At 54.7% G+C, this 23,063-nt stretch overlaps 10 protein-coding genes across 10 annotated transcripts; 5 read left to right on the plus strand and 5 right to left on the minus strand.

Moving 5' to 3' along the window:
• Positions 1-706: 706 nt before the first annotated feature.
• On the plus strand, positions 707-2,320 carry LY79DRAFT_643050 (uncharacterized protein). The gene is made up of 2 exons (XM_060562394.1): positions 707-908; positions 966-2,320. The coding sequence occupies exons 1-2, from the start codon at positions 888-890 to the stop codon at positions 2,085-2,087; spliced, it is 1,143 nt and encodes a 380-aa protein (XP_060408165.1). The 5' UTR covers positions 707-887; the 3' UTR covers positions 2,088-2,320.
• A 97-nt stretch (positions 2,321-2,417) lies between these two features.
• Positions 2,418-4,375, plus strand: LY79DRAFT_570758 (formyl transferase). Its single transcript, XM_060559187.1, has 4 exons — positions 2,418-2,852; positions 2,930-3,000; positions 3,051-3,166; positions 3,224-4,375. Exons 1-4 carry the CDS (start codon positions 2,582-2,584, stop codon positions 4,086-4,088), a joined length of 1,323 nt encoding a protein of 440 aa, XP_060408166.1. The 5' UTR covers positions 2,418-2,581; the 3' UTR covers positions 4,089-4,375.
• Positions 4,376-5,030: 655 nt separating this feature from the next.
• On the plus strand, positions 5,031-6,228 carry LY79DRAFT_56665 (uncharacterized protein; the record flags this gene model as incomplete). Its single annotated transcript, XM_060558840.1, has 1 exon — positions 5,031-6,228. A coding segment is annotated over one exon (894 nt), but the record flags the coding sequence as incomplete, so codon positions are not given.
• Positions 6,229-6,788: 560 nt separating this feature from the next.
• LY79DRAFT_527699 (uncharacterized protein) lies at positions 6,789-7,671 on the minus strand (the record flags this gene model as incomplete). Its single annotated transcript, XM_060555957.1, has 2 exons — positions 6,789-7,095; positions 7,166-7,671. 2 exons carry the CDS (start codon positions 7,669-7,671, stop codon positions 6,789-6,791), a joined length of 813 nt encoding a protein of 270 aa, XP_060408168.1.
• Positions 7,672-7,791: 120 nt separating this feature from the next.
• LY79DRAFT_56681 (uncharacterized protein) lies at positions 7,792-8,518 on the plus strand. Its single transcript, XM_060558855.1, has one exon. It carries the CDS (start codon positions 7,891-7,893, stop codon positions 8,431-8,433), a length of 543 nt encoding a protein of 180 aa, XP_060408169.1. The 5' UTR covers positions 7,792-7,890; the 3' UTR covers positions 8,434-8,518.
• A 1,482-nt stretch (positions 8,519-10,000) lies between these two features.
• On the minus strand, positions 10,001-10,918 carry LY79DRAFT_570764 (uncharacterized protein). Its single transcript, XM_060559188.1, has one exon. The coding sequence runs from the start codon at positions 10,815-10,817 to the stop codon at positions 10,329-10,331; it is 489 nt and encodes a 162-aa protein (XP_060408170.1). The 5' UTR covers positions 10,818-10,918; the 3' UTR covers positions 10,001-10,328.
• Positions 10,919-11,543: 625 nt separating this feature from the next.
• LY79DRAFT_527732 (FAD-binding domain-containing protein) lies at positions 11,544-14,027 on the minus strand (the record flags this gene model as incomplete). Its single annotated transcript, XM_060555958.1, has 2 exons — positions 11,544-11,705; positions 11,805-14,027. 2 exons carry the CDS (start codon positions 14,025-14,027, stop codon positions 11,544-11,546), a joined length of 2,385 nt encoding a protein of 794 aa, XP_060408171.1.
• Positions 14,028-15,834: 1,807 nt separating this feature from the next.
• Positions 15,835-16,478, plus strand: LY79DRAFT_570770 (hydroxyisourate hydrolase). Its single transcript, XM_060559189.1, has one exon. The coding sequence runs from the start codon at positions 15,961-15,963 to the stop codon at positions 16,393-16,395; it is 435 nt and encodes a 144-aa protein (XP_060408172.1). The 5' UTR covers positions 15,835-15,960; the 3' UTR covers positions 16,396-16,478.
• A 615-nt stretch (positions 16,479-17,093) lies between these two features.
• LY79DRAFT_674321 (uncharacterized protein) lies at positions 17,094-17,642 on the minus strand (the record flags this gene model as incomplete). Its single annotated transcript, XM_060564281.1, has 2 exons — positions 17,094-17,488; positions 17,561-17,642. The coding sequence occupies 2 exons, from the start codon at positions 17,640-17,642 to the stop codon at positions 17,094-17,096; spliced, it is 477 nt and encodes a 158-aa protein (XP_060408173.1).
• A 512-nt stretch (positions 17,643-18,154) lies between these two features.
• On the minus strand, positions 18,155-19,124 carry LY79DRAFT_56809 (uncharacterized protein). Its single transcript, XM_060558942.1, has 2 exons — positions 19,100-19,124; positions 18,155-18,963 (listed from the first exon to the last, which is right to left on the minus strand). Exon 2 carries the CDS (start codon positions 18,734-18,736, stop codon positions 18,263-18,265), a length of 474 nt encoding a protein of 157 aa, XP_060408174.1. The 5' UTR covers positions 18,737-18,963; positions 19,100-19,124; the 3' UTR covers positions 18,155-18,262.
• Positions 19,125-23,063: the final 3,939 nt, after the last annotated feature.

Raw genomic sequence — 23,063 nt, forward strand, 5'->3', positions numbered from 1 at the left:
AGAACTGACCTTGGGCACCATCCAGATATTGCCTCCTCCCAACTGAGTTTTGTAGGCTGGGAGAGCAAGCAGATTCATATCAATGGTTCGCGACCTCCGACCGCTGGATGAGCCGCAGAGCGCAGGTTGTCCCCAGCTTTAGTTTCTTTCATGGTTAGATAAATATATTATGTGCCAGATAGCACATCGGGAACGACTTTGAGCGCTGTAGCGCGGATCCAATTTGAGATTGAGAGGAATTCGAGGGCCTCTAATGGATTCTATAATAATGAAGGTTGAATTCCATCGCCATCTTCATATATCCAACGAGATTGTGCAGATATTTTTACTTCCGTACAATTACTTGCTGTTCACGAATCATAGTGTTATAAAGCTTGAGATTGCATGCAGCATTCTAACTTAAGTAGATAATTCACACGATCAGTCATCGATTAAGGTGGTATGGGACCCTAAGAAGAAAGCCTGCTCCATTTGCAAGCTTCGATCCCCCAGATCAAATTCAAATCGAACATTCTGTTGCGAAAACAAGACAAAGTAAAGGGGTTATGCCATCCTGAGAAGCGACGCTCGCTTCCTCTGGATATAAGTGTCGTCGGGGAATGTCCGCTTATGGGGGTTATGCATGTAGCAGATCGATGGCCCACCCCACCTACCGTTCTCGGCCATGACGCTTGTACATACCGGTAGTGCTTAACGCGACTCCATGCGCTCGACGCGACTGACAATCCGATTGTCATCGTCAGCAGTGCTGCTTCTACACCCACTCTACCATCAACAGTATCGCTTTGCCTGATTGCGCGCATCCGTAGAGCAGCCTGCGCGATGAACGCAACTCTGCCCGCCTCAAAAAACCTACGACGAAGACGCGGTCCTTTTGGCTGACCTCCATGACGCAACCACCACCTTCTGTATGTGCTGCCATCCCTTATTCCATGATCCTATTGCTGACTTCATTTTCTCAACAGACACCTACGCCTCGCCGATTCCTCTTATCCAAGCGACCGCAGGCATCGCAACAGCAAACCCCTGGCAGCGGACCTCCAGTCTTCGCTGGCAGCCAACGCTTCCAGACCACACCGCGCTTCGCCTCTCCGTCGGCAACACAGCGACCGCCCGCCACGCCTGTTTTTCCAGGGACTTTGCGCCCGTCTAGAAATAGGGACCCTATTCACGATGCCCTGGAAAGTTCCCCGACGGACACTCCCGTCTCTGCGACGCGACCAGTATTGGCGACTGGGACCCAACGACATGACAGGATCGAGATCGACTCGGATAACGAGAGCGACTCACAGCATGAGCAAGAGGGGGCCTACCTACCACAGGCTACCTTCGTAGCAAATGATTCGATAGAGATCGAATCTGAGCCCTCTAGCGTGTTGCACAGCGATATCGAAGAGAGAACGCCAAAGAGGAGGCGGATATCGATCTCGCCTGTGCCGAGTTGGCACCATGACGCCCAGGAGGACGTGGTCATGAGTCACTATGATGCTCTCGTTATGAAAAATAATGAAAATTGGAACGAGAACGAAAAACTTCCCGACCTCGAGGACGAATACCAGTCCGATCTCGATGCGCCGCATATGGGAGAGGAAGACTTGCGCATTCCCGACCGCCACGAGGGGGACATGCCGAAAACGCAGCCAACTTTTCGTCGAGCACCTCGCTTTAAAGTCTCGGATGCCGAAACCTCCCGTCAAGAGGGCTTACCAGAGGCATTCTCACCGCAGAGACGCGGAGCAAAGTACGTCGCCGGAGGACTCGCGGCAGAATTACAGAGCTGGCTTGCGGAAGTCAGGGGCTGGACTGGCGGCGACAGACCGGAAAATCTGGTCATGAACATCGTCATTGACGAGCTGCGAGCTGGGAACAGGATGTACCTCGTCAAGGGCCGGAGAGTCGTGGGAGACGGGGAGGCAAGCGAAGAGATCGCCGCGCGGCTGATGCTGGCCGGCGAGGGGAGGCTGACAGGATTAGGTCAGAAAGTTGCGGTCACTGTGGGAAGTACGGTCGCAGTCTCGCAGCCCGCGTGGGAAGTTGATCTTGATGGATCACGATGGGTTGTCGCGTGCGACTGGGCTCTCTTGTAGATGACGACTTTTTGGAATACACGAACACCCCAGTTCCAATAAATTCGGTGAAAGCTGATTGACGACCCGACACTCGCAAGCTGCAACTGGGAGCATCCACGCCCTGGATTTGGACTGGAACAAGTGGGAACAAGTACGTTTGAACTCTTGTTATGCACCCATTACTACAGTCGGTGTATACATTGCATAGCAATCCTTAGCTGTCATGATTGTTCCCTTCGTTTCTTCTAGAGAGCACCGATTACTGCATAAAGCGGATAGTTGTATGAAGAATATCGGAATCTCGTATTGTTACTTATTCCAGTGAGATTATTCGCCAAAGCGACGTGCCGTCCCACAAATCTCAACAAGTCATCTCGCGTCAGCCGGCGCGCGCAGCTGCAAGCTGCCGCCAGCGATCTGAACGTCAACCGAAAGTTCCCCAACTCGAACATTCAAGATCCATTGTGCGCAAGGGCAATGTCATCAGCAAACTCCTTGGGACTCTCGACATCATGACGTGGCTGACCCTCCGACCGGCCGCCTTCGCGCGGGCGTCCGCGGGCCTGACTTGCCGGCCGGGTCTGCGGCCCTATTCGGCCGCCGCCGGCCCCGGCGTCTCGGACCCGCTCCGGATCCTCTTCTGCGGCTCCGACGACTTCAGCTGCGCGGCGTTGGACGCGCTCAACGCAGAGAAGGAGCGGAACCCCGGGCTCATCGAGTCGCTCGACGTTGTCGTTCGACCGGGCAAGCTGTCGGGAAGAGGGATGAAGAAGATCCGCGAGGGTATGTGTCTCGACACTCATTTCCCCCTTCGTCAGCAGGAACGAGTGGTGGACCTTGAGCTGACAATATATACCTAGTGCCATTGAAGAAACTAGCTGAGAAGCTTGAGTTGCCTATCCATGAGAGGGACACATTTACCGGGTGGCAGGTACCTTGACCTACATCTCAAACCACTTACATTTGTACTGATACATGTAGCCACGTAACGACATTAACCTCATTGTCGCTGTCTCCTTTGGCCTCTTCGTGCCGCCACGACTACTGAACTTGGCCAAATACGGTGGACTCAACGTCCATCCGTCCCTTCTCCCAGAGTAAATGAACTGTGATATCGTCCCCTGAACGTATCATAACTGACACCACTCTCTCAGCTTCCGCGGCCCTGCGCCACTTCAACACACCCTCCTCCAGCGTCGTACCCACACGGGCATAACCCTCCAAACCCTCCACCATAACGCATTCGACCACGGCACCGTTCTCTCCCAGACGCCACTCCCCGGCATTCCGGTCCCAGCGGACTGCACCACGCAACGCTTGCACGACATCGTAACCCCGCTCGCCGCCGAGATGCTCGTCGACGGCCTGCGGAAGGGACTGCACATTCCCCCAGTGAAAGACGTCGGCTGGCAGCCCAACGAAGAGGAACGGAAGCAGCTCAGCCACGCGCCTAAGGTGACGAACCACGACCGCCAAATGAACTGGCCCAAATGGGCCGCCGACGACGTCGTGTTGCGTCAGCGCGTGCTGGGGCCAGTTTGGTGCTCGGCGTACCACCACGGCAGCCGGAAAATCATGAGGCTCAAGTTTGGCGACGCCGAGGTTGTCGAGCGTTCCGACCGGATCAACCAGTACTGCCGACGACGCTCCCTCCGCAAGAGGGGTGAGCTTCCTGCCGAGGATTATCCCGGGGAGGACCAAGACGTTGAGATGATTTCCTGGGTCTGGCAGCCGGAAGAGAAAGCGCAGGACCGCGAGTCGTGGATGGCCTGCTGCACCCCTTTCTTTGAGCACGAGGACGGGAAAAGCATCCTGATACCCACTGCGGGTGGCAGTTGCCTCAAGCTGTTGACTATCACCGTAGAAGGTTCTCGGTCTAAGCCTGCAGTCACAGCGGTCAGTGGTTTCGGCAAAGTCGTCAGAGACGAAGACGACGACGGCAACAGACCAGACAGCTTAGGCGATGTCTGGGGACCATCAATAGCTGGGGACCTCGTGTTTTCCATTATCGATCCCTAAAAGGATTCGAGTAGGTTTGGATCAGTGTTGCTGTATACTATCAACGGGTGCGATATTAGGGGGTAGTATCCCAGCGTAACACCTGCCAAACGCTAGTGTATCAAATAGTGTATATTACAAAGACACTTCTCTTGGGATTGGGGTTCAAACAACCATATTATCATGGTAGTATCCGGAAGTATGGTACTTCGATGGCTTCTCAGTTCCTAGCCCCGGCTATTGTGTGCTTCTCTCCAAAAACGGGTTTAGCCAACCGCAATGCTTGTCCAGTAAATCCAGATTCGGCCATCATAATTGTTTATTGGGTTGTTTCAAGGCGGACGCATCGTCCTACGGCCATTGCAATTGACTCTGTACATCAGCAACAGATCTGGTAGGTTCCTGTTTTGCTCCAGTACCTACATATGGCAAGGGCGATACAGAGTACCTTGTAAATTGAACGACCGCTACTTCCTCGAAAGCACTTTCCCTTCTCCCAGCCTAAAACAGAAGTCTTGCGCCGAAGTTGTTTCTTTTTCCTTCATCGCCGACCTTCATACACAAATACCTAGCTTATCCTTTACCCTCCCTTTCCTTTTCTTTCCCCTTTATCTTTCCGCCAACGCTCACGACTCGACTTCCGTCTCTGGAAGGAAAGGTAAGTACAATTAAGCATTGTGTTGAGTGAGCAACCAGTCAGGAATAAATGGAAACTGATGCTCTCAAAGGTCCTTCGGCCTCACCAACCAGTCGGCCGCATCGATACCTACCTTAGCCGGTCTGGGGTACGTCAGGGACATCATGACGTTTCCAGAGGTGGTTGAAACTGCCGTTATGCGGTCAAGTGACTCCTCGGGAGAAAAAGATCGTCATGCTGTCCACTACTTGCCTGGCATAGGTTCATTCCCGGGAATCAAGACGCTCATGGATGTGTCAGGACAGCAATATAATGAGCAGGCAAGCGACAATCAGATTCAACAATGCCCTCCTCCAGCTCAGCAGGTCGACCGGTCCATAACACAATGTGAGGCACCTAGTATAGCCTCAACAGCCAAACAGACGAGCCCGTTCAGAAACCCATTTGCTCCGCCATTGGAGATAGACAATACTCCTGTCTTCAGCCGATCAGCTGCACCAATGCCGCCTCGGGAGAGCCATGCCGATGCGCTCACCGGACAAGTCCATCGAACGCCTTCTGTGCCACGATCGACCGCGCCGTCCTTGAGCAATCACTCGGTGACTGTGAGAAGTCAATCCAGCGATCAGCAGGACAACCTCATCCAGCCAGTAAATACCCCTAGAAACTTGGATTTGAACAAACACGAGAAGTCTTTGGCGCAATTTGAATATTTTCACAGCACAAACTCGGATGGTCCAGAAGAGAAGCACCTTCCGAGTATGCGAAGCCCGTCCTGGTCGCCATTGACAACGCCCCCGGAATCTCCGCTTGCGCCAATGACCGACATCATTGACGAAGAATTCGGCTGTCGTCGCGCCTCTTCTCAGCGGACTTCACCGGTTGCACGACAGTCACGCAACCAAACTTTTGATTCCGAGACGGCCGTCCAGCAAGAAGGACTCAGCAACCGTCCACCCCGCACCCCGTCCCCTCAAAGACCCAGCAAACCCAAGTCCCGGAATCCCCGAAGCCGAGTAAAAGGACAGAAAGGACGGGCTGACGCAAATGGAGGTCGTCGGCAAGCAGCTCCCACGCGCTGGTCGCCAGTTATTCCGTGGTCTCCCAACCGGAAAGCGTCTTTTCATTATGATTTGCAACAGAGGCTTGCTGCCGCCACTCGTGGGACTCATATCGACAATGGCCTCCTCAAAGTGTCCCTTGAGGATTTTGACATTTAGACTGGCTTGGTCTTGATAAATCATGGAATACGAACGGATCTATTCGAACTGCTTGGCAAAACGGATTTTTGTTTTTGCAATAGTGAGTCTTACGTCGTTTCCCGGTTTACGGATCTCGGTCTGTGGCTTACAGTTTCAGTTACTTCCAGGCATGGAAACACCTGCCTATGGTTCCCGACCTGGAATGCTTCTCTTCAAGAATCCCTACGTTGACTGCTCAATCTTCTTTTTACTTGGTGGGTAGTTCCACCACCCCATTGTCTTTTGGCTCGCAGTACTAACTTCAGTTCAACGAGCTTTCGTATTTCTTGCTCAACTTGAGTTACGCGTCGTCCCTTAGTGCGAGCTAGATTTGACCTACGTTTCTATTTATAGACTTGAGCAGCCCCAAAGACTCGGGATGGAGTCCCCATTTTTCACAACAATAAGTGCTACCGTACTGAGAGTTGCAAAAATTTTATGGATACACTAGAAGAGTCACAGGAGTCTCCAGGTTCAATCCAAATTTAGCCAGAGGGCGGAACGCGAGTCGGGTTACACAAATGAACTGGTAACGACAGTAAATTTCGATATTCATCTTTGCTCTACTAACAAATTACTCCTGAACCATCCCACTCATTACTCATGAACTATGATCATAACTTATAGCTCGTCTAACGTGGAGCTAACGCGAGTCAGTTCCACGCCGAGCCATTCGAATGAGTGAAACACTAAGATGTCATCCCGCAATTGTCAACTATGGCTTTGTACAAGACGCCCATGTATCATTGCAGCGAATGATACCTGTCGCTTCCACGTCGTTGCTTCAGACGAACGACCAAAAACGCCCTGCAATCGAGCTCCAGCACAGTAATGAAACCCACTTTACATCAACAAGCCAACAACAACGCTGAGTATAGCAGCCAAGCTGAGAGCACCAGCGGCTCTGACACCAGCGGCGCCGCTGTCGATGCCGTTCTTGGTACCTTCCGCCTTGCCACCATTGCCGTCCTTGCCGTCCTTGCCTTCCTTGAGCTGCTTGCATACGCTCATGAGTGTTGAGTTGTTCATCATCTCGTTGAGCTTGGCCTCCTTCTTGGCGGCCTTGGCCTTGAAGTTTTCGATCTTGGTGGTGTTGCCGTTGAACTTCTCGTTCAAGGCGGTGTCGTTCTTTGAAAGAGCAACGAGCTTGCTGTGAAAGTTGGCGCGGTTAGCCGGTGTCCATTGCTGGGTTACTAACAAGGCCTCGAATGTGCACTTACTTCAGCTTGTTCATCTGCTTGCAATCTCCCTTGGTGGTCATCGCCGCGCAGTACTGGAGAAGGGTCTGGTTGCCCTGCAATTCGGTGAGCTTGGCCTGGCCCTGTTGGGCCCAGCTCTTGAGCTTTTCGGCCTTGGTGGCGTTGTTCTTTGTGACCTCGTTCAGAGCAGTCTCGTTGGCAACCAGCTTTTGCAACTTGTCCATACGGTTCATGAAGCGGCACTGTCCATTTTCTTGCTGAACAGCGCGAACCTGGTCGCAAGTCGCCATCAGGGTTGCGTTTTGCTTGGCCGTGTCGATCTGGGGCTGGACCTCAGCCGCCTTCTTCTTGATAAAGTCCATCCTCGTGGCGTTGTTGTTCGTGATCTCGGCCAGGAGAGTGGCGTTGGCAGCAAGCTGCACCAGCTTCTCGTTCTTCAGGAAGCGCTTGCACTGAGCCTCTGTCGAGTTTTGGCCGCCGCCTCCATGTTGGTCCTTGGCGAGGACCGCGAGGGACAGGAGGGGCATGAGGAGGAATGAAAGCTGCATGTTGGCGGTTGACGACGAGGAACTGTTTAAGCGCTGATGATGATGGTGTTGAGAAGAAGGCGGTCCGGCCGCGGTGAGGAAAGAAATAATAAAAGAAGAGAAGGGATCTGGATATGGTGACCGCAGAGCTCAGAACGGACGGAGAGGAGGGCAGGGAAGAGACGGCTTAGTCTTATACAAAACCCTCTTCTACACCCCATGCATACGACTGGCTACCATACCATGTCAGCCTGCGACCGTCCTTGGGTTTTCGTCCGATTGGTAGCCTGCGTTCCCCCTCTACGGCACTCGCACGAAACCAGAAGACCAAACACACGCTGGACAGGAGAATGCCCGCCGGCCGTTCAGCGAATGGTTCTTCAGATGGCATGTCTCATTCCCCTCTTCCGCTACGCTGCGACTGGCCGGCATAGTCCGCCAGCAACGCTGTTTCAAGCTCTCGCTCTCGACTCTCTCTTGGGAAAGGACGGGACTGAGTTAGATGATGATGAGAGAGGGAAACCCAAATGCCCAAAAAGGCATCTGCCGCCAACTCAGATGGCCCTCGACGGTAACCACCACGTCCTGTCTTGGCTCGAGCTCTGTTTCCCCGTCATGCATCTGTTTGATCTCTCGGTAGTATCTGGCGTCGACAAATCAAATCGCAATGGTCTGAATCTCGACCAAGCGTTACGAAAACGACGACAGTCTTTTTTTTTTCTTTCTTCTTTTTCTTTTTCGGGTTTTTCCCCCCCATGTTGAAGATATCTGTTCCCCGCTATCGACATGATGTATTATCTCCCGCCCCGGGAAGTGGGCGGGAAGCGCCGTGTCAAAGAAAAAAACATCACAGACTCCTCCACTCTCTCACACTTGAGCTCGATATATTTTAGAACGCCAGACGCATACTGCGTCTACCCATGGCAGATTGATGGTGTGGCATCTGGCTGACGCGGGATTACTACGACGCCTAATCTCCCGTGAGTATCTTTCAGTGCCTCAAGATGAGGCTCAAACGACACGTTTGGCGAGCCCCCCCTCTTTCTCCAACGTCCATCCCGGCACCCACGCATTGTCCGTTTCAGACACCCAAGCCCGGACGCGGCGAAACACTGTTGATCGATCGACAGCCCAACCAGAACCATGGAGAAAACCAGGGCTAGCTCGCCTGTCGTGCCATCTCGGTATTCAGGCACGCCCCAAGTTTAGGAACCCAGGTAGGGGCCAATCGAGTTGGTGGAATGTCCACATTCCCATGGTGTCTCGCTGCCCGCGGCCCACGGCCAGCCCGGTCCAATCGATTCACTCAGGCACCGCTAGCCGAATCCCCCCCCCAAGCCCCAGAAACCGATGCGTCCATTTTCGTACTAGGTACAGCGGTGCCGTTCGGTCCAGGAACCCTGCAGCCACTCTCGGGCCTTGAGGAGCGGCGGCAGAAATGCGCATCAAAAGTCTGCATGCCAAGAGATTGATTGGAGGACGATGTAACGCTGCGAGCAGATCCAAACGCACATGCCATCCCGCCTTGCTCGCCCTGCGGTGGCCTCTTCTCGCACATACGCGCTAGTTTACGGCACTTGGACCCGAACGACCAGGCCGACGTAGATCAGCTCTCGCTGCCTTGGCGATTACGGCTCGAAATGCAGTGCCTTGGAGGTTAGGGGACTGAGGTCCCGGGTTGATATCTGGTCTCTCGACATGAGATTACAGCGCTTGGCGGGGCGCCATGCGAAGGCGTCTAGAACAAAGGGTCCTCTTCTTTGCCGGAGCGTCAGGAGGGGCTTGTGTTCTATGGCCCGTCCTGTCTCCGGGGGCTGATGGGACCCTTCGCACCGGCCTTGATCGTCTCGTGCCTCGTCATCTTGTCGTCGGGACCTACCCAATGGCGATCCGGCTTGCTACCCCCGGGACCTCTTGATCTCGAGCACCATACTCTGTAGCGGGCGAAAGACGAAGGGGGAAGACTACTGTCGTCCGAAGAAGAAGAAGAAACAAAGAAAAAAATAGAAGAGAAGGGAAAGGGAAACCCTGATGAAGACGTTTCCCGTGTCATCATTCGTGGCTGCATCAGCATCGCGTCAGCAGAGGCAGCAGAGAGGCAGCATGTGCGCGTGCGAGAACACCGCTGCCGCTTCGGCAGAATTCCTACGTCTCAGCCGCCGTCGGCAGGGAAGGGGGAGAAAGAGGGCTCGGAGAAAGGGCACATCTATTTTGTCCCGCTTACCGGCTCTCTTTTTTCTTGTAGAGAGTCGTTAGGCCCGGAGCGTGCGAGCGTGCCTGCTTCCGCGGTCGCACTCTGCAGTCTCTCTCCCTCCCCTCCCCCTTGATGGCCGTGATCTACGCCCCCCCGGCGGGATTCTTTTCTTGGCACAAGTACCCGCTCCCAACTTCCCCATGTTGTCTCGCCAGCCAAGCGAGGCGAGGAAAGGGCCTCCATCTTGCTTGGCACCATTCTCTTACACCGACAGTACTCCGTAGTATTCCAGCCTCTCATTTGGAAGCAGAAGGGACAGGGCGAGGTGGACGAGCACAGACGCACGCACGCACGCAGATCAGGCGACGCGTCCCAGTACAGCGCCAGAGCAGAGAGTATACCTATAGGGAGGGGGACGGGGTGGTCTCCGGCGACGCAAACCGAGACCAAGACAAGACATGTGTCAAGTCGGCAGACGACGGAGAAGGGGGGAGAGAACGGACGAGTCACGTACGCAGTACATAGGGGAAAAGAATAGCCACGCGCCACGCAACTCCTCCACCCCGCGGAACCCAGGATCCCTGCTCGCCTGGCTGCCGTTCGTCGGGGGGGGAAGATGATTGTCATTCACATAGAGACTTTCCTTCCTATGTAGAAGAGAAAGAAAGGCGAAACCCACTTTCTCCCAGACGCACGTATGGGGAGGGCAGGGCAGGTAAAGGTTTCCCCCCTCGCCCAGGTTCATGGGTTTATCATCCTGGAAATTACCGGGCCTGCTGCGATGTTCCCTGGTCTTTTCAGCCCTTTTTTTTTTCTTCCTTTTATTTTTTCTTTTGCATGATATGATACCATGGTAAAAGACCCGAGCAGAGCGAGGTAACGAGTAAGAGAGGATCGGCACAGGAAGGGAAAAAAAGGCAAAAAAGCAAAGAAGAGGAGGAAATAAAACCATGAAAACGACAGGGCGAAGTCGTTTGAGCCGAAGCGGTTCTAAACCAATCCAATGGCGGATAGCATCGCGCGGCGGCTAGCGGCAAAAGCTGTGTGTGTGTGTGCAGTTAGTCAGTGGCAAAGGTCAGGTCAGTCAGCCCCCCCCCCCCCCCCCAGCCAGCCCGCCAATCACGAGAGTTTCTTCAATGACGGGCACAATTGCGTGACGGCGTCGTGCTAGCGGCAAAAGGAAAAAGTTGAAGAAAGATGAGAGGAAGATGAAGAAGAAGGGAAAATAAAAATAAATGAAATATAGTAACGGTTCTTGAACTGGGGAGGGGGGTAGGGGGGCGCTTCCAAAAAAGGATTCGTCGTCGTCTGCCCTATCTATATCATAAAACACACTCTCGATAACTCCTTGTCCTTCCCATGTCTTCTCCGACCGTCCCTCTCCTTTGTCTGCCTTCGGCCTTATCCAGGTGTCATCACCCAACTAGCCGCACTACCGGAAGGGGGGAGAGCTTTGACAACCGCGAGAAACCCTACTGTTGAGCCGGCGGCGCACGCCCGTTTATCCCGCCTTCTTCTTTCCCCACCCCCCTTCCCTTCCCTCCCCTCCCCTACCCTCCCTTGGGTAAATTCATTTTAGCCAACGCGAATCTAGGATAAATAACAAAAAAGTCAAATATCTGCATGGAATGAATTTACGGTTTTGGGGTAAATCCAGTTGTTGGTTGGGTGAATCCATTTACCCAAAAACCTCTTTCATGAAGTGGTATTCGATCTTGCTTCCGTCCTGCCGACCCCGCACCGAGAGCTGCCGGCACTTGTCCGCCAGGATCTCCCCGACGACCGGCGCGCCACAGTAGAACACGCCCACCTTGAGCTCCTCCTCCTCCTCCTCCACCACCTCCACATCCCGCCTGGACGATGACAACGATGATCCGCCGCTAGCGCCGCGAGAGGGGCCGTCTTTGCCCCCACCACCACTACCATTTCCGCCCCCAACGGTGATGCTATCGGCGTCAGCGTCGGCCCGGCCCCCGTCACCGGTCTTCTTCTTTTTCTCCTCCTCCTCCTCCCTGCCGTTGAGGCCGCTTCCGATGGCGCCTGCGTTCATGCTGGCCCGCTTGCTCGCCCGGAACCGCCGCATGTCCTCGTAGTGCCGGTCGAGGATGTCGTCAAAGTCAGGCCGGCCAAATTGCGTGGGGTTCAGCAGCCCAGTCAGCGGGCTCTCCGGGTGCTCGTCGGTGCGGTGCATCTCGAGCAGCCAGCGGTACACGTGGGTGACGATGTTGCGGCGCTTCTGGGTGACGTGCGTCGCGATGCGGATGTCGAGGTGCTGGTCGGCGCCCTCGTGCCGGCGGTGCCAGTCCTGGCTGCGCGAGACCGAGTTGAGCAGGTCGGCGATCCAGAGGAGGTAGTTACGGTCCCGGACGGTCCAGTGGAAGTCGACGCGGCGGTAGTCGGCCGCGAAGGCGAAGGCCTCTGAGGGGTTGGGCGCCTTGTTGGGGTCGTTAGCGTCGGGGGCTGCCGTCGCCTTTGAGTCCTTCCTCTCTGGGCTGTCGGCCGGCTTCTTCTCCGCCGTGACGGTCGTCTCCGAGTCGTGGCGGTGCTGATGCTGAGAAGCGTGGCCGTGGTCGTGCGTCGGGCCGCCATGCTCCTCGTCGTCGCGGGCCTGAAGGTCCGCGAGGATACCCGAGAAGGGGGTCACGCCGATGCCCGACCCGACGATGATGGTGTGGCTAAAGTCGTAGAAGCGCTGGGCCGGCGCGCCAAAGGGGCCGTTAATGCCCACGTCGATCTCGGCGGTCCCCGAGTCTCCGCCGAGCCCGCGCAGCCGCTTCGTCCAGTTGCCGTCCGTCTTGATGTGCAGCTGGAATTCCCTGCCCCGGCAGATGGAGACGGTGAAAGGGTGCCACTGGAAGGTGCTGAGTGCCGGCACCTGCAGGAAGACGTACTGGCCGGCCTGGTACTTCCAGATGCGCTCGCTCGGGATCGTGGCCGTGATCTCGACCGTCTCGCCGTCGAGCACCCTGAGGGTCGCCTTGATCTTGTGGAAGCCCGTACCAACGCGGACGGCGCGCTCGGCGAGGATGAGCAGCGTTGGGAAGGCGAGGAAGTAGCCGAACATGGGCCACTGCATCAGGTGCGCCGTGCCGTGGGCCATCATGAGGCCGATGATGGGGTACATGAGCAGGTGGCCGAGCTGGAAGACCTCGTAGTTCCATCTGCGCACCTTGGGCAGGCTCAGAAGCGCGAGGATATAGAAGGAGCCGAGCGCGGCGATGCCCGTGGACCCGGGTAGGGTGCGGACATAGCCGACGTAGGGGCGCGGCACCATGTCCGGGCCAAGGACCTCGGCGACGCGGTCCTGGTTCGCGGGCCGGCTGCCGTGGTAGAAGGAGCCTGTCAGGTGGCCGATGGCGTGCAGCGTCGCGAAGGCCAGGGCGACGATGGAGATCTTGATGTGGAAAGACTGGCTGAGGTCCCAGTTGGCGAAGCGCGAGACGTAGTAGGAGCGGCGCATCCAGGTGGAGAAGTAGCGCGACATGCTGAGCAGGAGGAAGAAGAAGGTCATGTACAGCATGCCGGCGGCCGTCTTGGCCATGACGACGCCCCAGCCGAAGGCGGCGCGGTACCGGGTCTGGGTGACGTACTTAACGCACTGCCAGACGCCGAATGCGAGGGTGCAGCCGACGACGAGGGCCAGGAAGACGATCTCGGGCCCGTGGACGGCCCAGTAGGCGCGCAGGCGGCGGGACAGGAGGAGCTTGCGGACGTAGTCCTTCTGCGAGTCCTCCGAGTCCTTGTCCTGCTCCAGGGAGGGGATCTTCCACTCGCGGACGCGGGAGGCGAAGTCGGCGCGCGGAATGCGGTGCGAGCGGCTCCGCTCATCGGCGGCCGGGTCCGAGGTGGTGCCCGGGTGGGAGCCGGGGAGCCCCATGATGGTGCGGAGGAACTCATGGCGGAGGCGGTTTTCGTCGCGCGATTGCTGCTTGGACGAGAAGTCCTGGGGCTGGTCCTTCTTCCGGATGACGTGGTGCGGCTTGGACTGGTTTTGCGGGGTGAGCGCGTCGTGGGCGGCGTCAAGCTTGGCCTCGACCTCGCCGTAGTCGATGTAGCCGTCGCCGTTGTGGTCAAGGTCGTCGAGAAAGGAGTTGATCTCGTCTTGGGTCAGGTACCGGACTCCCTCGTCGAGGTTCGTGACGGGGTGGTCAACGGCCGCCATCAAGGCTTGTGGTTGGTGTGCCCGTGTGGGGTCTTCTTCCTCTTCTTCTTCTTCTTCTTCACTTTGGCTCTGTTGACAAGAAACGTGATGGGTGTCGGTGGGACGGTGATCCTCCCGGAAAGGGGGGGAGAAGAGGACGGCGGTCCAAGATGCTTTTGTACAGATTCGTAGGCCAGAGGCCTAGAGCGGTGGGTTGCGGCCATTTTACCTGGCTCCTTGGCGGTGATTTTCCCTTGATTCAATCAGTTCGTTCCCCTATGGCGATTGTCGGATTGGGGCCAATGGCGTGTTTTCGGTTTTCAGTGGACGGCGTCGTTGTACGTCAGCCGGGGCATGAGCCAAGCTTCTTGGTGGTCTGACGCGCGTGGTGCGCAATACCAAGCAATACCAAGCAATACCAAGACTCCGCGCGCAGCCCAGAGCAGAGGTGAGATCATCACCCAAATATCACGGTGCCGCCTAGTGTCGAGTCGTCTCCCCGTACAGATCTCGGCAGAGAAACAACGCGTGATGGGTGCAACTGCTTCGCGGCGAGGCAGGCGGATAATGGACGGTAGCGCGCGGTCCATCCAGTGGTCTAGGCCGGGGAAATGCTGGCATCAAACCTTGAAGCCGCAGGTTCTTGCTGGCGGCCCCGGGGGCCTGAGCCCGGGTTTAGGCATAATGCCATGTAATTTGGCCCTTCTTAACGCCTTCTTGGGGGTCGGATTCCCATTGTCTGGTGTGTTGTGTGTTCGGTCGAAAGAGTCCGCCGAGAAAGCTGTGGCTTGTCGCTTCTGCGAAAGTGGGACGCACGGGCCAATGACGTCGGGGTCTGTTTGCTTGCTTGCTTGCTTACCTACGAAAGACGCTGCCGCTCAGAACACTTCCGGGGGCTCCCGCTCCTCGGGCCCGGCATCTACCGTCTGTGCCCCCTTCCTGGCACCACAGCCACTGGCACAGCTTCATCAGGAGTGTCCAAGTAGGGTAATGGTTAAAACAGAAATAATCACAAAAATGAAACAAAACGAAACACTGAGGGAAAACCCCGAAGCAAAAGATCCAACACTCGACTAGCGTCTGTGGTTGAGAGTATCCTATTGATGTCTCTACACAAGTCGTCCCTCCCCCGCATCATCATGTGTGACAGGTCCGACATCCTTTCAAGAAAATGCAGTACCTGTGCGACGGCCGCCAGTTCATCCGTCCAAACGAGGGGCTCCGTCTCCCTGTGTGCTTTTTTCTATTTTAAAACCATCTGCCCTTCAACCGGTAGATGTCCCGTTCCCCCTTTCAATTCCTGGAATTCTGTAGCCTGGGAAATCGAATGTCGTGGTTGGTTTCGGCGAGCCGCCCGTAGCCTGGAGTAAGTGGGGCCCTCCCGCATCGCATCGCATCACGGCGGCCTGCGACGCTACTTCTTCCTCTCCCCGCCGGCTTCGCTTTTAATATATATGTATCTGCCGCAGGCCACACCCGCCCTCCTAGACAAAAACAACATTCCCATCCTTCTTTGAACATCTATTCGAGCCATCCGCAAGAAGCATAAGTAGCTTTGTTACTACCGGTCCCTTTGCAAAGAGGCAGAACCAAAATCCGTTTACTTCTTGTCGTGAGCGACCCGACCCCACTCCGCCAGGTACAAGGGGGGGGGGACCAACCCGCCAAGCAATTTCGCCAGCCCACCGCCCTGATCTTTACCCCGCCATCACCCGTCGGGAGAGCCTCATCCCTCAGCCCGGCCCAACATCGCCTCTCACCTTTCCCACCGCCGCAACGTGTACATACCTAGGAAGCACATACACACAAGACAGTGGATAAAAAAAAACACACACACACACAACCACCGCAGATCTCACACCGCAGTGAACAAAGGGAAGCGGATCGAGTAAATAAGTAAAAGAAGAAAGAAAGAAACAAAGGGGAAAAAAAAGAAGAAAAAAAAAACCGAAACATGGCGTCCCAGACAAAGGACCGCATCACCTGCCACGTCCTTGACACCTCGGCGGGCCGCCCGGCCCGTGGCGTGCGCGTGCACCTCTCGACGACGGTACCCTCCTCCTCCTCCTCCTCTCCCTCCACCACCGGCGGCGTCCTGCGCGAGTTCGAGTCCCAGACCGACGACGACGGCCGCGTCAAGGCCTGGCTGCCCTTCTCCGACGCCACCGCCTCGGGCGAGGTCCCCGTCTACACCCTCGAGGACGTCCTCGGCGGCCTCCAGGGCCCCTCGCGCTGGACCCTGCGCTTCGACACCGCCGCCTACTTTGGCGGCGAGGACGCCACCTTCTTCCCCGAGGCCGTCGTCGTCTTCACCGTCCGCGAGGGCCAGCACTACCACGTTCCCCTGCTGCTGAGCCCCTACAGCTACACCACCTACCGCGGCAGCTAGATGCTGTTTTCTTTTTTTGGTCCGGGGGAGGGGGGAGGGATGGGTGGCCATGAGGTTGACGGGAGACAGAGAGAGAGGGGGGGAAAGTCTTCCTGTATAGGGGGTGGGAATGGGTTCGGATTGGGGAGACTAGCTCCAGGGTGGGAGGGGGTTGGCCATCGGATGATGGACCAGATGAGAGGCACATTTATGAGTCTTTGTCCACAGCAAGCATATAAACATGCAGACAGGGGAGGGAGAGTGATAGAGGGAGATAACCAATTTGCAAGAACCCTGCAATGTAATGATCTAATTATGAAGATACTGGTTGTCTAACGATAGTATTATCATCGTCCCTCGGAGGTAAATGTCCATTCTTATGGACAGTGTCCCAGCCAGCAAGGCTGGCATTGACGATGATAGTGATGACGACACCAAGTATGAGCATTAAGCCTTCCCAGCAATGCATTTTGGTCGCCATCCCGTTGCTCCTAAAACCTAAAACCAGGCCCCGAAGCCAGCCCACCAGTCCTTATCCCGAATCCCAATCCAAATCCCAACCCAAAGTATTAATATATCAAAATAACTCCGCGCTTGCGCTGTAGGTGGTCTGTTATTACAGTCTTTTCGGCCGTTTCTTCATCGTGCGTGGCACATGGTTTTGACAGTCCGCTGCCTAACCCCCTCCGTCATCTAGGAGAGCTCAGCCGGGCTCGCCCCTACTTCCGCAGGCCAAACTTCTGAAACAAGCTGTTCCTCCGGCTGCTGCCGCTCTGTGCCGACAAGACGGGCGAGAGGTCCCCGGCTGTGTGGGAGACGATGCTCTCGGAGCCGTCCTTGCTATGCGGGCGGCCCACGGGTAGGCTAAAGTGGCTGGCGTTGGACGGCCCGTCGGCATCGAAAATAGCTTCGGCCTCGGACTCTAGCAGGGCCTCTTGGCTGTAGAGTGCGGCCATTTGAGGCGTGATGACGCCGTGGCTGATGATACGCCTGTGTTTCTGAAGGAACGAACGCCGCGTGCGGGCCATTACTCGTTGGCCGCTAATGTCGTCTTGCGAGATGACAGCATCGGGTGACAGGTTGGCGTCGGGATGCGGCAGTGTGGTGTTGCGTTCTGGGAGTTGTCAGACTTTTTCCCCCCATCTTCTTATGACAAACTGGTAGTTGAAGTGGATAATCAACTCACCTCCGTTGAAGGGCTCAGGGAAGCCAGTGTCCCGAAGACTAGCCTGGCTCTTGGTCGACGGGCTCCGTGGTGCGTTGGTCATTGTGTAAGGCTCTGCGAGGGAAATGCGGTCTTAGTTTATTGTGGGGGGGATTAGGCAATGATCCGGTGGCAGTAGTGCGATAGTATAGTGTGGTCGGGCGGTGGTGGTGGTGGTCGCAGGGCTGATATTCAACTGAACAGTGGTTGGGTATGTGATGGTAGATATGGAAAGACTGGGGGGCCAGAGAAAACGAGAAAATGATCTCTTTGTAATTGGTGACGGTTTGTTAGGGAAATTGGAATTCCGAGGATGACAAAAGAGAGGGAAACAAAGAGACGAATAATAGGTGAAGACCGAGGCAAAGGGCGAGACGCCGCCGGCGGGGTTCCGTGTTGGAAGTTGCCGTTCTATCCTTTAGCGTCTTGGGTAATTACGAATCCTTCTCAAAAAGGCAGTGGCAGCTAGTGAGACGGGCCACCCCAGGAACGAGACGAGAGCAGTGAAAGCAGCAATGGGCAAATGAGAAGGCGAGACAGATCCCCTTGGGGTACTAGGTATTACTCTGAAAGCAACCACAGGAACTGGGGCGAAGGGGGGGTGGGACGGGCACGGTATTTAGAGCAAAAGGCCGAGAGAGTCGAAAGTCAGAAAGTCAAGCAAAGCAAAGCGGATGGATGTGGCTACTGGCCTATGCGCCGCATCTGGAAACACGTAACGCTGTTCCGCTTCCCGGCTCCTGTGCGCCGGTGTATGGCTACAAAGTGCTGTCTTGTGCTTCGCTCTCGCTCGGCTCGGCCACGGGATGGGCTCCCGCTTACGAGAGGCAGACAAGGAGGTGGTAAGAAGGTGCTAAATGACTGGCCGCAGTGCTGTGCTGTGTAGAGCAGTGGCAAGCCACGCCAACGAATGGATAACTGGGATGGGCTGGGTGGACGGGTGGGGGAGCAGGTACGCTGTACCTCCTCCTCCCCCCCCATCTTCCTTATTTTCTCCTCGCTGCATAGACACGACTCTGTACGGATACTTTTTTGTTTTTGCTTGGGTAGGCAGCTACGGCAGGCAGCTTGTGCACCACTAGGGCACAATAGCACAAAAGTAAGCTGGCATGACCTGCCTGCATGAGGGACCCAGCCATGCCAATGCAGAGCAGTCATGACGGTCGGTGTCTGGGTGTGTCATGTTTCGAACTTTGACCATGCCACACTGTTCTCCATGTGTCTCGTGGGATGCTCCCAACGACCCCAACAAAAGGGAAAGAAAGGATGCGAAGAGGAATGAATGTGGTAGAAGGAAAGCATGCGTGACTTGAGTGGACGAGTTTTCATCTTGTTCTGGAAGAAACATGGGTACCCCCGGCTGGCCAGCGGTCTGTTTCCTCTGGCTGAATGGATCATGGAATGATGAGTGGCGGACGGAGAGGGGGTTTCCGAGGGCGGGAGAGACGGGGAGTGGGTTTGGAACAGCGACAGATGAAGCTTGGAAAGACACGACAGACAAGGAAATTCGGCATGGCTCACCTTGGCCGGCGCAAGCCATTGGTACGATATGTGCCGGAATCCCGCTCGCTTGGGAGAGGGGGTGAAGCGTCAGCGGTGGAACCTCGCTGGGGATCCCGTCTTAAGCAGGTGGTAGGACGGCGGAGAGTCTTGGCGCACCGCAGCGGGACTTTGGTTTCGAACTCGAGCCTTTCTAGGCAGAGAGATGGCCGAGAGAGAAAACGTCTGGGTGGTTAGGTATTTCCTTTTTTGCTTGCTCGACCGCTGGCTTCTGGCGACGAATAGCAGGACCGAAGACGATGACGAAAGTTGAAGAGGGGAGGGCCTCTCCACTGAACAAGCGCGCGGTAGGAGGGGTAAGCTGGGCTTTGCAGAAAAAGCAAAGAGTGTCGAGAGTCGATGATGAAACGGTTTGCGTAGATGGTTGCAAGGTTCGTGAGGTTTGGCCTTGTCAGAAGAGTGTCGGGGTTCGTGCGAGGAAAGAGAGAAGAGAGCAAGCGCGTGGCCGTTGGAGGCGGGTGACGCAAATCAAGTTTCTACCCTCGATGGATGAATGGTTGGCTGCTGGCGATGATGGGCCGTGACCGAAAGTTGACGTGCCCTTCGTTATGCGGCGAGTCTGCAAGCGGAGAGGAGTGATGGTATCCAAGGATTTTCCTGTACGAAAATCGCCGCGGCACGGGAGGGCGGGCGGGATGCATGCTGTTTATATCATGGAGACCTATCGCAGTGTTGCATTACGTTGTTGCAAATCTCACCTCACCGCCGCATCATGCCGCCTGTCTCGCATCACGAAAACAGTGCCAACCTGTGGTGAGGTGCGGCAAGATAGCGATCCACGTAACTACCTATCTTACCTAGGTAGGTAAATACCTTGGCGTCGGTAGGTGAACCAGCAAGGTCGGACAAATCCGTCCCCAAAGGTAAAGACACATTAGGTTTAGCGTTGTTTAACCCAGACAGCCTTAGCTCCTCACCTAAAGCCAGGATCCCATCAGATCGCAATATGTGGTAGGATGGTTGGCACGCGTCCGTGGACTCCGCTCTGTCATGGTCGAGGGTTTTTTTTTATTTTTATACATACGATGTAGTAAACCCCCCCCCCCCCCCCCTGGCAATACTCGACTCACAGACTCGGTCGGTTTCCGAAAACGCAAAAAAAAGGAGAGGGAAACAAAAAGAAGGAGAGAGGGGCACTGAAAGAGAAGAAAAGGCAAGAGAGAGTGAGAGAGAAGAAGAGAGAGTGAGAGAAGGGGGCCCGACGGAAACCAGGATTCTGTTACTTGCCCAAGCCAAACTTTTGACGGCGGCCTGCTCAGCTCTTCGCTACCTACTCATGTACCCAAGAAACTTGCCCAAACAAACATTGCAACGATAACCCCCTTGGACCGCAACCGAGAGTATCTGGTCAATCCTCACCTCGTCTCCAACTCGATTTACTAGCGCCACCCGATGATCCAATGATGCCAATCAAACGATACTGTGGGTTCGCTCGGTGTCTCTCGAGTGTCTCGCTGACGCCTACCTCACTGGTCCCGCCCGTCGACTAGCCACTGCAGAGCAGCTCCTCTGACCGACTTGGATGAGACGCTCCAACCTCATGACTTTGCCGACCGCCGCTGCCGCCAGTTCTCTCGTTTTTTGTTTGACCTCCAGTCTGGGCCTCAACCGTCCACGTCTACTCCGGGTTTTGGCGCGGACTCTTGACCGGTATCTATGCCAGGGCTTAGCCAAGCCGGCAAGGTCGACAAACATTGTACTTTAAGCTCCAAATCTATGCTTAAGAAACTTGTTAAACGATGGATAAACCTAGTCACAGTGCGAGTCAGCCTCCTATCCTTACTAACCACCAGCCGTATTTGGATGGGCATTCCAGCGAGATGCACCTTATTTCTCTACTACCTAACCCCCCGTACGTATTCGAGGCCTAAGACAGTATTCATACTCCAGAGGGCCCGAGCCCTGCCATTGTCAATGGAAATGACAAAAGCTGCCCTGGCCTTCGAAATCCCCACTCGAAGCATTCTGCGCCTTCTTTCCTCAGCTGGAAAACCCCCTTTCGCTGGAACGCCCCCCGCACTCGCACTAACACCCACACCCACACCCCTGTCGCCCTGCCTCATCCAGACATTAACCGGATTCGGCGGCGACGGAGGAGACGAGAGCGGCAACGGTAGGTGGTGGTGGGGCATCGCCGTAGGACCCTGACGACCTGAATGGCGGAGTCACGGAACGCTGCGCCTTGCCTGTCACTGGCCTCTCCGTAACCACGCCACAGCAGACAGTGGGTCCAGGTTTCGCTGCAGTGATGCAGGCCCAGAACAGCAGCTACTACCTAGTACGTACAGCAGTCGCCTTACGCGGCCTCCGATCTCTTGCTGAAAACAATCCTCGTCGATTGCCGGAACATCTGTCGTCACTGGGTCACACGTCACCGTTCGTTCGCGAACCTGGTTTTCTTTTCTTTCATCCGTTCCTTTGTCCCCCCCTGCCGTTCGTTCGGCATCTTGATTTTGTATTCGTGCCGTGGCGGGATTGAGATGTTGGCTGAACTAGTTTAGAGGAGGGAACCTGGGGGGAAAGACGTCTGACGTCTCCGACCCCGCCAAAAGGCGCGTTCCTGCAGATGGCCATTCGCTCACCACTTGAAGAATCCGCAGATCGCTGCCCGGAGTTGGGCTCATACCGGTACTCCTTCGCTTGGAGGGGACTGACCCCACGACTCGATCCCGATTGACGGGCTCGACTGGCATGTCTTTTCGGTTCCCAGCTGTCCAGTCTGGCTGTCCCGCGGTCAATGATCTGGCATTCCTCAACCATGGCATGACTGATTGCGTTCCTGGTGTCAAATGACCTCTGATAAGGTGCTGAGACATATCAAATATCCTCTTCCTAGTGTTCCCAGTTGGGGCTGGCCGAGTCTTTCGTCGATATGGTCCAGCCCTTCCCCGGCGCCTCGTGGGAATCCGCTCGGTCTTTCCTCTGGCACGCACGTATCTAAGCAATCTATTCAACCCGTTCCCCAAAACTCGAGCCCGGCGGGCTGGACACTATGAACTTGTAATGCCCGGCGCCATCCATGGCTCTTAGTCTGCTCAGCTCCGCCATGGGCCGAGACGCCCCCCCCCCCCCCCCCCCCCCGTCGATAGGAACTTATCATCAAGCAGTGCGTTTAGGGGGCAATTCATGTAGTTGAAAGTGGCTTGTTTCTTCTATCTATAGTGCTATAATCCATGTTCCTTAAATATTGCCTTGCTTAGTGGATTCTGCCGCAAGTATCCATATTTAGGAGCAAGGGTTAGATTAATAAGCAACGTTGTTCTAGAAGGCAGTGTTAGTCAGCAATATCCTGCATAATATACCCCCTTAGGCATTAGCGTAGGTTACTATACACCTAGATATAAAGGAAAAATTATTCTTCTAGTGTAAAAGGGCTAGTTATTATATAATTATAGGCTATTAGCATTAGGTGTTCTTATTAGTAAGGCTACTTGCTATAAGGCTAGCCTATACACTAGTAAATATTTACCTTAAGGCTAAATTTATAGTTACTTTTTTCTCTTTTTTTTTAATAACTATAATAATAATTATAAGTTATATTATTATTTTTATTATAATTAATTACTAACTTATTATCTTTTATATTATTATACTACTTTACTTAATTACTAATACTTCTTTTTTTTTTAGATATTTTATAAAACTATTACCTTTAGTAAGGCTTATATATATACCTTTATAGCTACTATAGGCCTTAAGGCTATAGTAGTCTTACTATTATATAACTACTATAGTTACTATAAGTGTACTTTATTTTCTTTTAAGGAGGAAGAGAAGACCTTTAGTAGGTCTATAAGGGAATAGGAACCTCTTATAAATAAGTCTTATAAGTATTATCTTATTACTAGTTAATTAATTTTAGTACTAAAGAATAAGTATAGCTTTTTAAAAGTAATAATAAGTAGTCTTTCTAGAGACTAGCCTT

Source organism: Colletotrichum navitas (assembly GCF_030913465.1).
Source record: "Colletotrichum navitas strain CBS 125086 chromosome Unknown LY79scaffold_117, whole genome shotgun sequence".
Taxonomy (NCBI): domain Eukaryota; kingdom Fungi; phylum Ascomycota; class Sordariomycetes; order Glomerellales; family Glomerellaceae; genus Colletotrichum; species Colletotrichum navitas.

Bases quoted from the DNA above. Each gene is read 5' to 3' on its own strand.
- LY79DRAFT_643050 (XM_060562394.1), top strand. From the start codon at position 888: ATGACGCAACCACCACCTTCT. The intron at 909-965 runs GTATGTGCTGCC...TTTTCTCAACAG, and splicing joins TGACGCAACCACCACCTTCT to ACACCTACGCCTCGCCGATT.
- LY79DRAFT_570758 (XM_060559187.1), top strand. From the start codon at position 2,582: ATGACGTGGCTGACCCTCCGACCGGCCGCCTTCGCGCGGGCGTCCGCG. The intron at 2,853-2,929 runs GTATGTGTCTCG...ATATATACCTAG, and splicing joins GATGAAGAAGATCCGCGAGG to TGCCATTGAAGAAACTAGCT. The intron at 3,167-3,223 runs GTAAATGAACTG...CCACTCTCTCAG, and splicing joins CATCCGTCCCTTCTCCCAGA to CTTCCGCGGCCCTGCGCCAC.
- LY79DRAFT_56681 (XM_060558855.1), top strand. From the start codon at position 7,891: ATGCATACGACTGGCTACCATACCATGTCAGCCTGCGACCGTCCTTGG.
- LY79DRAFT_570764 (XM_060559188.1), bottom strand. From the start codon at position 10,817: ATGGTTTTATTTCCTCCTCTTCTTTGCTTTTTTGCCTTTTTTTCCCTT.
- LY79DRAFT_570770 (XM_060559189.1), top strand. From the start codon at position 15,961: ATGGCGTCCCAGACAAAGGACCGCATCACCTGCCACGTCCTTGACACC.
- LY79DRAFT_56809 (XM_060558942.1), bottom strand. From the start codon at position 18,736: ATGACTGCTCTGCATTGGCATGGCTGGGTCCCTCATGCAGGCAGGTCA.